The 17,525-nt window shown below is 43.1% G+C and overlaps 1 protein-coding gene across 1 annotated transcript in view; it reads left to right on the forward strand.

The window, feature by feature from the left end:
* Positions 1–17,525, forward strand: part of LOC137370298 (arf-GAP with SH3 domain, ANK repeat and PH domain-containing protein 1-like) — a 443,522-nt gene that overhangs the window by 170,932 nt on the left and 255,065 nt on the right. Inside the window, exon 4 of the mRNA XM_068032677.1 lies at positions 6,234–6,308. Within this exon, the coding sequence (XP_067888778.1) occupies positions 6,234–6,308 (75 nt within the window). The remainder of the gene's footprint in view (positions 1–6,233; positions 6,309–17,525) is intronic.

The raw sequence follows: 17,525 nt of genomic DNA on the forward strand, positions 1-17,525 counted from the left end.
ATCTCTTGCCCCATCCCCACCTCACTTGCTTATAATCTGTGACTTTTCTTATATTTGTCAGTTCCGAAGAAGGGTCACTGACCTGAAACGTTAACTCTGCTTCTCTTTCCACAGATGCTGCCAGACCTGCTGAGTGATTCCAGCATTTCTTGTTTTTATTTCAGATTTCCAGCATCCGCAGTATTTTGCTTTTATTTTAGCCATGTGAATACTTGATTCTCAGTTTCTCCAATACGCATTATTTACTATCTTGTCTCTGTGTTACTTATCCCTTTGTCCCATACGACTGGAGTTAATTTAATCTCCTCCCATGTGAATTCCATTCTGTATATCTGCCATATTCTGAATGCAATAGTTTTACCCAGGTTTTCGTTAATGGACTCTCGTATTCCAGGAACTGCCTTCTACTATAAACACAGTTGCAAACTTTTTGCATTAGCCTTTTTGCTCTGAGTGTTCTGTTTCATGGCTCAATCCCCTCTTTTTCTGATTTATTTTTGCTGTTCTCATGTGCCTTTTCTACAGACTTCACTTTTTTGATTTTATGTTCATATCTTGAAGTATTTTTGTTTGATTTTTAACTTCCTTCTGTCGTCCTCATTAAACCATTGTGGTCATGGTCTTGTTATTTTATAGAATCATAGGCCACTTGGCCCATCGTGTCTGCGCCGGCCAAAAAGAAAAGCCACCTCGCCTAATCCGCCTTTCCAGCATTTGGTCCGTAGCCCTGCAGGTTACGGCACTTCAGGTGCACATCCAGGCACCTTTTAAATGAGATGAGGTTTTCTACCACTCTTTCAGGCAGTGGGTTCCAGACCCTCACCACCTTCTGGGTGAAACTTTTTTCCCATATCTCTCCTCTAATCCTTCTACTAATCACCTTAAATCTCTGCCGCCTAGTCACTGACACCTGTGCTAAGGTAAATAGGCCCTTCCCATCCATTCTAACCAGGCCCCTCTCAATTTTGTAGATGTAAATCAAATGGGCGGCGCAGTGGTTAGCACCGCAGCCTCACAGCTCCAGCGACCCGTGTTCAATTCTGGGTACTTACTGCCTGTGTTGAGTTTGCAAGTTCTCCCTGTGTCTGTGTGGGTTTTCTCCGGGTGCTCCGGTTTCCTCCCACAAGCCAAAAGACTTGCAGGTTGGTAGGTTAATTGGCCATTATAAATTGCCCCTAGTATAGGTAGGTGGTAGGGAAATATAGGGACAGGTGGGGATGTGGTAGGAATATGGGATTAGTGTTTCTTTTTTCTTTCTTTTGGGCCTCCTTATCTCGAGAGACAATGGATACGCGCCTGGAGGTGGTCAGTGGTTTGTGAAGCAGCGCCTGGAGTGGCTATAAAGGCCAATTCTGGAGTAACAGGCTCTTCCACAGGTGCTGCAGAGAAATTTGTTTGTTGGGGCTGTTGCACAGTTGGCTCTCCCCTTGCGCCTCTGTCTTTTTTCCTGCCAACTACTAAGTCTCTTCGACTCGCCACAATTTAGCCCTGTCTTTATGGCTGCCCGCCAGCTCTGGCGAATGCTGGCAACTGACTCCCACGACTTGTGATCAATGTCACACGATTTCATGTCGCGTTTGCAGACGTCTTTATAACGGAGACATGGACGGCCGGTGGGTCTGATACCAGTGGCGAGCTCGCTGTACAATGTGTCTTTGGGGATCCTGCCATCTTCCATGCGGCTCACATGGCCAAGCCATCTCAAGCGCCGCTGACTCAGTAGTGTGTATAAGCTGGGGATGTTGGCCGCTTCAAGGACTTCTGTGTTGGAGATATAGTCCTGCCACCTGATGCCAAGTATTCTCCGAAGGCAGCGAAGATGGAATGAATTGAGACGTCGCTCTTGGCTGGCATACGTTGTCCAGGCCTCGCTGCCGTAGAGCAAGGTACTGAGGACACAGGCCTGATACACTCGGACTTTTGTGTTCCGTGTCAGTGCGCCATTTTCCCACACTCTCTTGGCCAGTCTGAACATAGCAGTGGAAGCCTTACCCATGCGCTTGTTGATTTCTGCATCTAGAGACAGGTTACTGGTGATAGTTGAGCCTAGGTAGGTGAACTCTTGAACCCCTTCCAGAGCGTGGTCGCCAATATTGATGGATGGAGCATTTCTGACATCCTGCCCCATGATGTTCGTTTTCTTGAGGCTGATGGTTAGGCCAAATTCATTGCAGGCAGACGCAAACCTGTCGATGAGACTCTGCAGGCATTCTTCAGTGTGAGATGTTAAAGCAGCATCGTCAGCAAAGAGGAGTTCTCTGATGAGGACTTTCCGTACTTTGGACTTCGCTCTTAGACGGGCAAGGTTGAACAACCTGCCCCCTGATCTTGTGTGGAGGAAAATTCCTTCTTCAGAGGATTTGAACGCATGTGAAAGCAGCAGGGAGAAGAAAATCCCAAAAGGGATTAGTGTAGGATTAGTATAAATGGGTGGTTGATGGTCGGCACAGACTTGTTGGGCCGAAGGGCCTGTTTCAGTGCTGTATCTGTAAACTAAACTAAACAAATCTCTCCCCAGTCTCCTCTGTTCCAAGGAGAACAACCCCAGACTTATCCAATCTTTCCTCATAACTGCCATTTTCCAATCCTAGCAACATCCTCACAAATCTCCTCTGTACCCTCTCGAGCACAATTACATCCTTTCTGTAATGAGTTGACCCAAGAACCACACGCAGTACTCAAGTTGTGGCTTAACTAATGTTTTATATAGTTCCAGCATAACCTCCCTATTATTATATTCTGTGCCTTGGCTAATAAAGGAAAGGACTCCATATGCCTTCTTAACCACCTTACCCACCTGTCCTGCTACCTTCAGGGATCTGTGGACATACACTCCAAGGTCCCTCGCTTCCTCTACACCTCTCAGTATCCTCCCATTTGTTTTGTATTCCTTTGTCTTTTACCTCCCCAAATGCGTCACCTCACACTTCTCTGTTAAATTCCATTTGCCACTTTTCTGCCCACCTGACCAGTCCATTGATATCTTCCTGCGGTCTACAGCTATCTTCCTCGCTATCGACCACACAGCCAATTTTTGTGTTGTCTGCAAACTTCTTGATCATTTCCCCTACATTTAAGTCTAAATTTTTATTATATCCCACAAAAAGGGGATGGCCTAGTACTAGCCCTGTGGAACCCCACTGGAAACAGCCTTCCAGTCCTGTCATTGAACTAATTTTATGTCCAGCTTGCTGCATTCCCCTGGATCCATGGGCTTTTTTTAAGAACTAGTCTGCCATGTGGAACCTTGTCAGAAGCCTTGTGAAAATCCATGTTGACCACATGAGTTACACTACCCTCATCAATCCTTTTTGTTACTTCTTCAAAAAATTAAATCAAGTTAGCCAGACTCGACCATCCCTTAACAAATCCATGCTGACTATCCTTGATTTATCCATGCCTTCCTAAGTGACAATTTATCCTGTCTCAGAATTGATTCCAGTAATTTGCCCACTACCGAGTTAGACTGACTGGCCTGTTATTATTTGGTATATCCCTTTTTCCCCTTTTAAACAAAGGTGCAATGCTTGCAGACATTCAATCCTCCTTTTATGATGAGATATACTTTCCTCATGAGGGAGGATGGGCACTGGTGGATTGCTTTAGCTACTGTCCTTTCTTCTGAGAGCTGAGATTTTAACAAATCCAACCTAAATGGAGGAGATGAAGGCTTCCTCTCTGGAAATATATGCAGGGAACATAAGTGTAAGCTATATTTTTAAAAGTTCAAGGCTGATAACGGGAAGCACTTCAGGGAGCAATTTAACAAAAGTGATGGCCTATGGATATCAGAGCAGAAACAAAATCTTGAGAATCATTCAAGAGTCAGTTGGCTGTTGTGGTGGGACTGCAGGTTTCTGTGAAATGATGAACCAATAAATTCAAGTAGCCGTTATCTATCTTTGGCCTCCTTATCTCGAGAGACAATGGGTAAGCGCCTGGAGGTGTGTGTGGAGCAGCGCCTGGAGTGGCTATAAAGGCCAATTCTAGAGTGACAGGCTCTTCCACAGGTGCTGCAGAAAAATTTGATTGTCGGGGCTGTTACACAGTTGGCTCTTCCCTTGCGCCTTTGTCTTTTTTCCTGCCAACTGCTAAGTCTCTTCGACTGGCTGTTATCTATACAGGTCTTTAATTATAATAAATGTTATTTTCTCTAAATTATTTTTTCATTTAATTTTCCTAAACTCTATCTGCAGCTACAACATATGCTCTTATGAAATTGCTGCATTGACAGCATTATCAGGTCTTTAAGAATATGTGATCATTTGATATGCTCGCCAACTTCTAGCTAACTAATCACCTGTATTTGATTGTGCAACACTAAATCCAGCACAGCCTTTCCTCTATTGATTGTGCCACATGTGCAAGGAAATAGTGCCATGCCAACTCAGTGAAATATGTTTGTATTTTCATCCCTGCCTTCTGGTCTGTCCATTTACCTTCTAAGATGTTGAAATAACTATGGTTAGTGCATTACCTTGTTCTGTAGCTGCTGCAGCATTGTTCATTTAAACAGCTTGCATTTGGGGGTTGTTTGTAGCATATACTAATTAATGTCTTGCCTTTAACGTTATTCAATTCTTTTAATGTTGTTTTGGTCTCACCCCTTCTATATCCACCGTTTCTGTGATTCCTTACCAATAATGTAACTTCTTTACCTTGCATTAGGTCTGCCCTTGCAAAAAAAAGAATTATCCTCAGCTGCAGCCTCACCATCCTAGGGCACATGTTTCTAATTCCAGTAATCTGTTTAGTGCAGTTCATTTTTGTACAGAACAATTTAAGCCTCCCATGAGAAGATTCCTTTTCTTAATTGATCTTTATGCTTTTTTTACATTTATGTGTATTCTGTTCACCCCCGTACTGCCTTACTTAGTTCAATTCACACCTGTTTACCCCCTCGCCAAGGATATTGGTACCTGTTCAATTTGTGAGGCCCATCTCACCTGAAGCTTGCCTTTCCCATACAACTTGTCCTAATATCTTCGGAAACTGAAACCCTCCTTTCTACATCAAATTTCTAGCCATGAATGGATGTATTCAATCTGTTTCTGCCTCGCTTGTGATTTTGCGAGTACTGCTAAGATTGCTGCCTTTGTTTGAGATCTTGTAATTTATTTTAAAGAATAATTCCTCAAATTATCTTTGCAAGAACTCCTTTCTATTCAAATGTATCCATTCCTTTGTGACTTAGACGGTATCACCAGATAGATGTTTTATCAGTTTTCCCACCAGCTCCAAATTTAGCTGCCTATGCACATTTACAGTGTTACCCACTACTGCCTGTTTTGTGAATAATCATTCTTTTCTGTATGAATGCTTATGCTGGCTGCTCTTGATTTTCCCTGTGTCCCCTTCCATCACGGGCATCAAAGATGTTTACCTATTGGTTAAGTTCAGGCCACCTAAGTTTTGTGTTCCTGTTTCGTTCTATCTCCGTCTTCTCCACTTGTTTGTTTTTTGTTAATTCATTGGCGAGATTGCTGAAACGGCTGGCATTTATTGCTTACCGCTAGTTGCCCTTAGGTGCTGGCCAGCCCCCTTCTTGAACTGTTGCAGCCTCTAACAATAGAGTTACAGTTTGATATAACTCAGTGGCTTGCATCATAGGATGTGGGCATCACTGGCAGGGCAGCCTTTGTTGCCCTTCACGAACTGCCCTTGAACTGAGTGGCTTGCTGGGCCATTTCAGAGGGCAGTTAAGGGTCAACCACATTGCTGTGGGTATGGAGTCACATGTAGGCCAGACCAGATAAGAACAGCAATTTCCTTCGGTAAAGGGCATTCGTGAACCAGATGGTTTTTTTTGATAATCAGTGATAGTTTCATGGCACCATTACTGGGACTAGCATTCAATTACAGATTTTTAGTAATTAATTGATACAGCTGCTGTGGTGGGATTTGAACCCGAGTCCCTGGGGCATTAGCATGGGCCTCTGGATACTAGCTCGATGACATTACCACTACACCACCTTATTAGCATTGTAGTAAGGGCTAGTGTTACTTTAACTTTAAATTTAGTTGTGTATGTGTGAAAAAAGCACTCCATTATTGGGCTGTTAATAACATTTACAAATATTCCTGGGGATGGGTGCAACAACAGCATTATGACTTGTTCCACCATCTTTAGAGCAGAATAAAATTATAGCTCTGATTGTGAAGACTAGCAATGCTGTATTGTAAGACAGTATGATTCTTTAATTCTTTTGTTCTTGTCTAAATGCACTTTTCAGCTGCAGAATCTTAGTCATAATGTCATCTTCACTTTGGATTCACTATTAAAAGGAGATCTGAAAGATGTCAAGGGGGTAAGTGCCTGCAAATGGTGACAGAATGGTACTGATTTGATGTAAATACCAAACTTTGGAATGTTGGCTGCATATGCATAGCCCATCTTATGCTAGGAAGTGCAAAATAATACTTTGCATTTGCGGATGCTGTCATAACCGAGTTTTTGATTGGCCATCGAACATGAACCAAAAATGGCGTTTTATCTTTTGCAGTGTTTTATTTACATGTGCAACATTGAAAAAGAATATTTTGGTGGGATATTGTGTTTAAATTATCCAGTTCAAAATTAGTCCAGGCTGATGGAATGAATGCTGGCTTCCTGCTCAATAGGAGGGAGCTACATAAAGTGTATTTAAATAGTCTTTATCTCATTTCTAATGCACGTACATCCACAACATTGGACTACTCATGATCTGCCCTGAACTCGAATTGAGGACATGGAGATGGCTGGTGTAGGATATAGAAAAATCACATTGGAGCAGTGGAAAGAATTCTTTAAACTTTGAATTGAGCAGGCAAGGATGACCTTGTGTACCCTGTAAGGGCTGTACTGCAAGGCTTCTCCAACTTGTGTAAACATGGTAAATACTTTTTCAAGATGCCAATCCTGTATTCAGTCATTACCATGGGAAATGCATGAACATTCTATCTGTATTTAGGTTTCAACTACAGTGTTACTAAGCAGGGCTGTAGAGGATAACTTGAAGCTCCTAGGAGCTATCCTTCAAATAACACAAGCATAGAGGATTGCCTCAAAATAAAAGAATCGTAACTGCCCACTCCACAGGCAACAATGACTTGCATGATTGAGTTGTGCTGGTTAATGACCAGTTAATGGAGTAACAGCATGAGGGTCGTGAATGTCACAACATTGTGCCTGAAGGCCCTGAATGCTGCATGGGCCTGATTGGTAATGAGATGTTCTTCTGAAAATTCCTCTGATGTCGGGAATAGCATTGCGCTATCATTGTGTTGTCAGTGTTCCCTGGGGAAGGTCAGATTAAGTTGTTCATCCTAGTGAACAAAGAATCATTGAGCTAGCTGTCTGACAGATGTCCGCAACTTTGACTGACTATGGATGTTCCCTATGGAAGGACCATGTGGAATAGAAGTTACGAACATACGAATTAGGAGCAAGAGTAGGCCACTCGACCCTTCGAGTTTGCTCCGCCATTCAATATGTTCATGGCTGAACTGATTACTCCACATTTCCTACCCCCGATAACCTTCCACCCCCTTGCTTATCAAGAATCTATCTATCTCTGCCTTAAAAATATTCAAAGACTCTGCTTCCACTGCCTTTTGAGGAAGAGAATTCCAAAGATTCACGACCCTCTGAGAGAGTAAAGTTCTCCTCATCTCTGTCTTAAATGGGCGACCCCTTATTTTTAAACGGTGACCCCTAGTTCTAGATTCTCCCACAAGGGGAAAGATACGTTCCACATCCACCCTGTCAAAACCCCTCAGGATCTTATATGTTTCAATCAAGTCGCCTCTTACTCATCTAAATTCCAGCAGATACAAGCCTAGCCTGTCCAATCTTTCCTCATAAGACAGCCTGCCCATTTCAGGTATTAGTGTAGTAAACCTTCTCTGTACTGCCTCCAATGCATTTACATCCTTCCTTAAATAGGGAGACCAGTACTGTACACAGTACTCCAGATGTGGTCTCACCAATGCCCTGCATAACTGAAGCATAACCTCCCTACTTTTGTCTTCAATTCCCCTCATGATAAATGATAACATTCTGTTAGCTTTCCTAATTACGTGCTGTACCTGCATACTAACCTTCTGCGATTCATGCACTAGGACACCCAGATCCCTCTGCATCTCAGAGCTCTGCAATCTCTCTCCATTTAGATAATATGCTTCTTTTTTATTCTTCCTGCCAAAATGGACAATTTCACACTTTCCCACATTATACTCCATTTGTCAGGTCTTTTCCCACTCACTTAACCTATCTATACCCCTTTGTAGCCCCCTTATGTCCTCTTCACAAGTTACTTTCCTACCTATCTTTGTGTCATCAAATTTAGCAACCATACGTTCGGTCCCTTCATCTAAGTCATTTATATAAATTGTAAACAGTTGAGGCCCCGGCAGAGACCCCTGTGGCACACCACTTGTTACATCTTGCCAACCAGAAAATGACCCATTTATGCCTACTCTCTGTTTTCTGTTAACTAGCCAATCTTCTGTCCATGTCAATATGTTACCCCCTACACCATGAGCTTTTATTTTCTGCAATAATCTTTGATGTGGCACCTTATCAGATGCCTTCTGGAAATCTAAGTGCAATACATCCACTGGTTCCCCTTTATCCACAGCACATGTAACTCCCTCAAACAACTCCAATAAGTTGGATAAACATGATTTCCCTTTCACAAAACCATGTTGACTCTGCCTGATTACCTTGAATTTTTCTAAATGCCCTGCTATAACGTCTTTAATAGCTTCTAACATTTTCCCTAAGACAGATGTTTAAGCTAACTGGCCTGTAGTTTCCTGCTTTCTGTCTCCCTCCCTTTTTGAATAAAGGAGTTACATTTGCTATTTTCCAATCTAACGGAACCTTCCCCGAATCTGGAAAATTAAAACTAACGCATCAACTATCTCACTCGCCACTTCTTTTAACACCCCAGAATGAAGTCCATCAGGACCCGGGGACTTGTCAGCCCACAGCTCCAACAATTTGTTCAGTATCACTGCCCTGATGATTTGTAATTTTCTTGAGTTCCTCCCTCCCTTCCATTTATGACTTACAGCTAATACTGGGATGTTACTTGTATCCTCAATAGACCAATGCAAAATATCTGTTCAATTCATCTGCCATCTCCTTATTATCCATTATTAATTCCCCACACTCACTTTCCATAGGACCCACGCTCACTTTGTTAACCCTTTTTTAAAATATCTATAGAAATTCTTACTATCTGTCTTTATATTTTAGATTAGATTAGAGATACAGCACTGAAACAGGCCCTTCGGCCCACTGAGTCTGTGCTGACCATCAACCACCCATTTATACTAATCCTACACTAATCCCATATTCCTACCAAACATCCCCACCTGTCCCTATATTTCCCTACCACCTACCTATACTAGTGACAATTTATAATGGCCAACTTACCTATCAACCTGCAAGTCTTTTGGCTTGTGGGAGGAAACCGGAGCACCCGGAGAAAACCCACGCAGACACAGGGAGAACTTGCAAACTCCACACAGGCAGTACCCAGAATCGAACCCGGGTCCCTGGAGCTGTGAGGCTGCAGTGCTAACCACTAGCCATTTCAAGCTAGCTTTCTCTCGCACTCTGATTTTACCTTCCTTATCAATCTTTTAGTCATTCTTTGCTTTTTTTTATATTCTGTACAATCTTCTGACCTACCTCCCATCTTTGTGGAATTATAAGCTTTTTCTTTCAGTTTGATGCTATCTTTAACTGTTTTAGTTAACCACTGATGGTGGGTTCCACCCTTAGAATTTTTCTTTTTCGTTGAAGTGTATTCTGAAATATCCCCTTAAATGTCTGCCACTGCATTTCTATTGACCTATCCCTTAACCTGATTTGCCAGTTCACTTTAGCTAGCTCTGCTTTCATGCTCTCATAATTGCCCTTATTTAAGTTTAAAATGCTAGTCTTAGACCCACTCTTCTCTCCCTCAAACAGAATGTAAAATTCAATCATAATATGATCACTGCTGCCTAGGGGCACCTTCACTATGAGGTCATCAATTAATCCTATCTTGTTGCACAAGATTAGCTAGATGGCTAGAGTATAATGCAGAAAGATGTGCCTTAGCTATGAGGTCATTAATTAATCCTATCTCATTGCATAATACCAGGTCTAGTATAGCCTGCTCTCTGGTTGGTTCCAGAACTGATTGTTCCAAGAAATTAACCCAAAAACTTTCTATGTACTCCTCATCTAGGCTACCTTGGCCCATCTGATTTTTCCAATCTATATGTGGGTTAAAATCCCCCATAATTATCGCTGTACCTGACAAGCTGCCATTATGTTTTCCTTTATACCCTGTCCCACAGTGTGGTTAATGTTAGGTGGCCTGTACACCACTCCCACAAGTGACTTCTTGCTTATCTGATTTCTCATCTCTACCCAAACTGCTTCTACATCCTGGTCTCCTGAATTTAGGTCATCCCTCTCTATTGCGCTAATATCATTTATTAATAGAGCTACCCCTCCACCTTTTCCTAGCTTCCTGTCCTTCCTAAATGCCTCAATATTTCGGTTCCGATCTATGTTGTCCTGCAGCCATGTCTCTGTCATGGCTATCAGATCTTTCTTTCTTTCTATTTGCACTCTCAGTTCATCTGTTTTGTTTCGAATACTATGTGCATTCAGATACAGAGCCTTTAGTTTTGTCCTTTTATTATTTTTGTAACCTCTAGCCTTATCTGTTGATTTGTACTCCCCATCCCTTCCTGTCACAGTCTGTTTATCATTTCCTATATTAATACCTTTCTCTCTTGCCTTGTCTCTACTCCTTGCTTTACCATATCTTCCCAAATTTGATCCCTTGCTGAGGGTGGTTTTATTTTGACTACCACTGGTAGTGCTGATTCTGTTATTGAGGTTGTTTGAGGGGCAACTTGGAGCAAATTGGACAATTCCATTAATTTGTCCCTGGTGAAGTTTATTCTGTTAAGAGATATTTTCTAACTGTACAGGTAGTCCTGCCTAGTGCTGTAAACGGATTTCAGCAGGTAATGACAGATACAAGTAGACCTATGGTGCACATGAACTTACAGCAAAAGCAAAATACTACAGATGTTGGAAATCTGAAACGAAAATAGAAAATGCTGGAAATACTCAGCAGATCAGGCATCATCTGTGGAAGGAAGATAGAAAGTGATGACGGTGAACAAGGTAGAAGAAACCAACAGAAATCCCATCAGAGAAAAGAACAGAGCTTCTTCAAGTTTGACATTCCTGGAAAAGAAATGGCAGTGAATTAAACACTAGTACAGAAGCAAAATACTGTGGATGCTGGAAATCTGAAACAAAACAGAAAATGCTCCACAGATGCTGCCTGACCTGCTGAGTATTTCCATCCAGCGTTTTCTGTTCTGGCGCATTTGAGCCTCCTTCTTCAACCTCCAAAAAAAGCTTAGCTTTAGAGAAGCACTGTATGATACACCCATGTTCGGCACCCGACAATGTGGAAAATTGGTATGTCCTGTCCATAAGAAGCAGCACAAATCCAATCCAGCCAATTACCACCCCATCAGTCTACTCTCGGTCATCAGCAAACTGATGGAAGGTGTCATTAACAGTGCTATCAAGCAGCACCTGCTCATCAATGCTCAGCTTGGGTTCAGCCAGAGCCGCTTGGCTCCAGACCTCATGACAGCCTTGGTCCAAACATGGACAAAGAGCTGAATTCCAGAGGTGAGATGAGAGTGACTGCCTTTGACATCAAGGCAGCATTTGACTGAGTGTGGCATCAAGGAGCCCTAGCAAAACTGGCATCAATGGGAATCAGGGGGAAAACTTTCCACTTGTTGGAGTTATACCTAGCACAAAGGAAGATGGTTGTGGTTGTTGGTGGCCAATCATCTTAGCCCCAGGACATTGCTGCAGGAGTTCCTCAGGGTAGTGTCCTAGACCCAACTGTCTTCAACAGCTTCATCAATGACTTATTTTCCAATAGAGTCAGAAGTAGGAATATTTGCTCAGTATTCAGCACCATTCAGAACTCCTCAGATCCTGAAGCATCTGTACCCGCATGCAGCAAGACCTGAACAACATTCAGACTTGGGCTGATAAATGGCACACAAGTTCCAGGCATATGGTCGTATGTATGTTCAATCCCCAGCAAGAGAGAGTATAATCACCTCACCTTGACGTTAAATGGCATTACCATTGTTGAATCCCCCACCATCAGCATCCTGTGGGTCACCATTCACCAAAAACTTAACTGGACTAGCCATATAAATACTACAAGATTAATAGCTAGAAGAGCAGGTCAGAGGCTGGGAATTGTGCGGTCAGTAACTCGTCTCCTGACCCCCAAAGCCTGTCCACCATCTTACAAGGCACAAGTCAGGACTATGATGGAATACTCTGCACTTGCCTGGATGAGTACACCTCCAACAACACTCAAGAAGCTCAACACCATCGAGGAAAAGTAGCCCACTTGATTGGCACCCCAGTTACCACCTTAGACATCACTCTCTCCACCACCGGCACACAGTGACAACAGCATATACCGTGTACAAGTTGCACTGCTGCAACTCACCAAGGCTCCTTCGACAGCACCTTCCAAACCCGTGACCTCTACCACCTAGAAAAACAAGGGTGGCAGACGCATGGGAACACCACCACCAGCAAGTGCCCTTCCAAGTCGCACACCATCCTGACTTGGAAATATTTTGCCTTTCCTTTGCTGTCGCTGGGTAAAATTCTTGGAACTCCCTGCCTAACGGTACTCTGCGTGTACCTACACACTATCCACTGCATGGTTCAAGCAGGTGGCTCACCACCATTTTCTCAAGGGCAATTGAGGATGGGCAGTAGACGCTGGCCTTGCCAGTGATGCTCAATCCCAGTAAGTGACTGAGAGAAAATGTCTGCGATAACGTGACTGGCCTTTATCGAGCATGTTATAAGGGTAGGATAATCATACTGCATAAATCTGGTGTTGTCATCATTTTCACTATATTATGCTAATGAACCCTTTATAGCAATGAAACTTAGAGCATTTGTGCAAGAATGCTGTCTACCTCAAAAATGAACATAGGAATAGAGAATTCAGCCCTCAAGCCTTTTCGGCCATATCATGGCTGATCTGTTTCTGAATCCACTTTTAATCCATATCCTGTAATGCCCTTAAGCTAACAAAAATCTATTGATCTCTGTCTTAAACATTTCAATTGACACAGCATCCACAGCCTTTTGGTGAAGAAAACTTCAGATTCACACTACCAGTTGTGCTTTAAAAAATAATATGCTTCCTGATTTCTCTCCTAAAATTGCCTAGTTCTCATTTTAAGATGATGCCCCCCTGTTCTTGATTTCTCCACCAGAGGAAATAGTTTCACTATATATACCCTATCTAACCTCTATCATTTTAAATACTTCAGCTAGATCACCCCTCAACTGTTTAAACTCGAAGGAACACAAGCCAAGTTTCTGGAACCTCATATTTAGTCCTCATGTTCTGCTATCATTCTCTTAAGGCATATTTTCTAAGCTGCAGTTCCCAAAACTGAACATAGATGGAGTCTGACCAAGGCTGTCTACAGCTGAAGTATCACTTCTGTATTCCAGCCCCCTTGAGATAAAGGCCAACATTGCTGTAGCCTTTTTGATTGCATTTTGCATCAGTACAGTAGCAATTAGTGATTTCTGTACGTGGACACCCGAGTCCCCTTGTTCCTCCACAGTTCCTAGTTCCTCCCCATTAGGAAAATATTCTGATTTATCTTTCTTAAATTTAAGGTGGATGACCTTGCATTAGCACACATTAAACTCCATCTGTCATACTTGCTTAGTCTGTCTATGTGAGGAAATGGTGCAGATGTCCAACCATGGTTCAATGAGGGGTGTAGAAGAACATGCCAGGAGCAGCACCTGGGGTACGTGCAAATTAGGTGCTAACCTGGTGAAGCTCTGGTCTCTTACTCGCTCTTGATCTTTTCATTGTGAACTGTCAGCGTGACATCAACCGTCTTAATTTCCCTGCTCCCCTCACTCACTCTAATCTATCCTCCTCTGAACTTGCTGCAACTTCGTTCTCTCGGGTCTAACCCTGACATTGTGATCTGCTGACAAGGGTGGTCCTGTTGTCTGCCAACTCTGACACTTCTTCTCCGGGACTGTCACTGACCTCAACTATGGAGATCTTCTCTCTACAGTTTCCCACGTCATAGTCCTGCAACCCTGAACAGTCCGCTTCTACCTCCTTCTGTAAATCCACAAACAGGACAGTCCTGGTAGACCCATCATTTCAGCCTGTTCCTGCCCCATTGAACTTATTTCCTCCTATCTTCCTATCCAGACATTTTTTTTTCTCCCCGTGTCCAGATGCTTCCCACCTACATCCGTGACTGTTCAGACGCCCTACGTTATTTCAACACTTTACAGTTTCCTGGCCCTACTGCCTCTTTAGTATGGACGTCCAATCTCTCTCCACCTCCATACCCCACCAGGACAGTCTGGGAGCTCTCCGCTTCTTCCTTGAACAGAGGCCAAACCAGTCCGTATCCACCACCATCCTCCTCTGCCTGGCTGAACTTGTTCTCACATTGAGCATTTCCTCCTTCAACTCCACTCACTTCCTCCAAATAAATGGTGTTGCTATGTGTACCTGCATGGGTCCTAGTTATGCCTGTCTCTTTGTGGGGTATGTCGAACATTCCTTGCTCCAGTTCTACTCAAGCCCCCTCCCCCAATTCTTTTTCTGGTACATTGATGATTGTATTGGTGCCGTTTTCTGCTCTTGCCTGGAACTGGAAAGCTTCATCAACTTTGCTTCCAATTTCCTCCATTCCCTTAATTTCTCATGGTCCATCTCTGGCACTTCCCTTCCCTTCCTCAACTTCTCTGTCTCCATCTCTGGGGATACGCTGTCTACTGGTATTCATTATAAGCCCACTGAGTTCCACAGCTATCTCGACTGCCCTTCCTCACACCCTGCCTCCTGTAAGGATTCTATTCCATTCTCCCAGTTTCCCCATCTCCATTGCATCTGATGATGCAACCCTCCACAACAGAGCTTCTGATATGATTCCCCACCCCCAACCATGGTTGACAGGACCCTTGACCATGTCTGACCCATTTCCCGCACTTCTACTCTTACCCCTTCCCCTCCCTCCCAGAACCACAATGGGATTCCCCTTGTCCTCAATTTCCACCCCACCAGCCTTCACATCCAAAGGATCATATTCTGCCATTTCCGCCACCTCCAGCATAATGCCACCACCAAGCACGCCTTCCCCTCCCCTGTCAGCATTCCAAAATGACCGCTCCCCGCGACGCCCTGGTCCACTCCTCCATCCCTGACATCACGTCCTCTTCCCACAGCACTTTCCCATGCTGTCGCAGGAGGTATAATACCTGCCCTTTTACCTCCTCTCTCCTCATCATCCAAGGCCCCAAACAATCCTTCCAAGTGAAGTAGTGCTTTACTTGTACTTCTTTCAGTTTAGCATACTGTATTTGCTGCTCACAATGCGGTTTCCCCAACATTGGAGAAACAAAATGCTTTGCACACTTGCACATAGTCAGCAAGCATAACCCAGAGCTTCTGGTTGCGTGTGATTTTAGTTCAGCACCTTGCACTTAGACCATGTTTCTGTCCTCGGCTTGTTGCAGTCATGTTCCAGTAAAGCTCAACGCAAGCTGGAGGAACAGCACCTCATCTTCAGATTAGGTACTTTGCAGCCTTCTGGACTCAAAATGAGTTCAACAATTTCAGACACGACCTCTATTTTGATTATTTTCTTTTTAACCATGTGCCAGTCTTAAACTTTTCATGTTTTTGCTTTCAGAGTTGTATTTTATTCTGCCATTAACACTCTATCTGGACAAGTGCTTTGTCTTTTACTACAACTATTGCCACTTCCTTTGCCTTTTATTCCATGACATCTTTGTCATTTAATGTCTCCCGCCCTCCACCCTATCATTGACCTTCCCGTTCTTCCTCCCCTCCCCCTTTCAACGGCATAAAACCCATCACATTTCTACATTTGGTTCTGCAGAAGAGTGATATCAGACTCGAAATGTTACTTCTGTTTCTCTCTCCACAGATGCTGCCGGACCTGCTGAGTATTTTCAGCACTTAGTGTTTTTATTTCATTCAGATTTCCAGCATCCCCACAGTATTGTGCTTTTGTTTAAGCAATATCACAGGTTACTTGCATGCTAAACAGTGGAAGCAGCATGCTGTAGACCGTCTCAAAATCAAAGAAAGCTCTGCAGTTCTGCCACATATTCCGTCACAAATAGTGGTGGATAATTAACCTGCTAGCAGGAGGAGGGGGCCTCATTCTCAATGATGGCAGAGCATGCAAACAAGTGGAAATGACGAGGCTGAGGCATTCACAACCATAGTCAGCCAGAAGTGCCAAATAGATGATCAGTCCTGTCGTCCTGAGGTCCCCACCATTACAGATGTTAGTCTGTGTCAATTCGATTCGCTACCCCTGATATCAAGGAACGGCTGACTGCATTGGGCCCAGAAAATGCTTTGTAGTCTGAAAACATCCTGGGTACAGTGTTTCAGATCTGTGCTTCAGATCTGGCCACGCCTCTAGCCAAGCTGTTTTGAGTACAGCTACAAACTTTTATATGCCCAACAACGTGGAAAATTACCCAGATGTGTCTTGTCCTTAAAAAAAAAAATAAGGACAAATCCAACCTGACCAATTACCATTTTATCTCAATTATCAGCAAAGTGATGGAAAGAGTTGTCAACAGTGCGAGCACTTGGGCATCAATAACCTGCTCACCGATGCTCAGTTTGCATTCCGTCAGGACCACTTGGTTCTAGATCTCATTACAGCCTTGGTCTAAACCTGGGCATGAGTTGAATTCCATAGGTGATGGGACAGTGACTGCCCTTGACATCACCCCTTTGTAGTATAACCTTCATACTGGAGATAATCTAAACTGTCTTGATGACTAAAGGTCTTGTACAGCCTGAAAGGACTCCATAATAAACCTCAAGAGTAAAACTATCAGGAATGGATGATATTCTAAAGTGTTAAAAGAAACAGCACAGGATTTGCAAACTGATGACAATTATCATGATGAAGTTGATGAATATTATGGACATCCTTCACCCATTTACCACCTATATTCAAAAAGGTGACAAAACAGATCCAGTCAGCTACAGACCCATTAGCCATACATCAGTAGATTTGATCAATAATCATGAAATTGATTATTAGAAGTAAACCTAGTAAATAGCACCCAATAGAGTTTTAGAAAGGGAGGATCTTGCCTGATCGGGCACTTTGATTTTTTTTTTGATTGTCTTTTCCTTAGCACTTGCAAAACTTTGATTTGGAATACAAAGACTTACAGAAAGCCTCTGAATGAAGTCTCTCTCTAAAAGATACTGAAATTAAATAAGTGGAAATTTAAGGTATGGACAGGAAGTTGACTGAAGGAGTAGGGACTCGTTGGGGGAGAGATGTTAAGTTGGGGAAACACTGAATGGAATATCTAGGGTTGGGATCTTTTAACTTCAATCATCAACTTTGACTAA

This window comes from Heterodontus francisci, chromosome 5 (genome assembly GCF_036365525.1).
Source record: "Heterodontus francisci isolate sHetFra1 chromosome 5, sHetFra1.hap1, whole genome shotgun sequence".
Lineage (NCBI taxonomy): Eukaryota > Metazoa > Chordata > Chondrichthyes > Heterodontiformes > Heterodontidae > Heterodontus > Heterodontus francisci.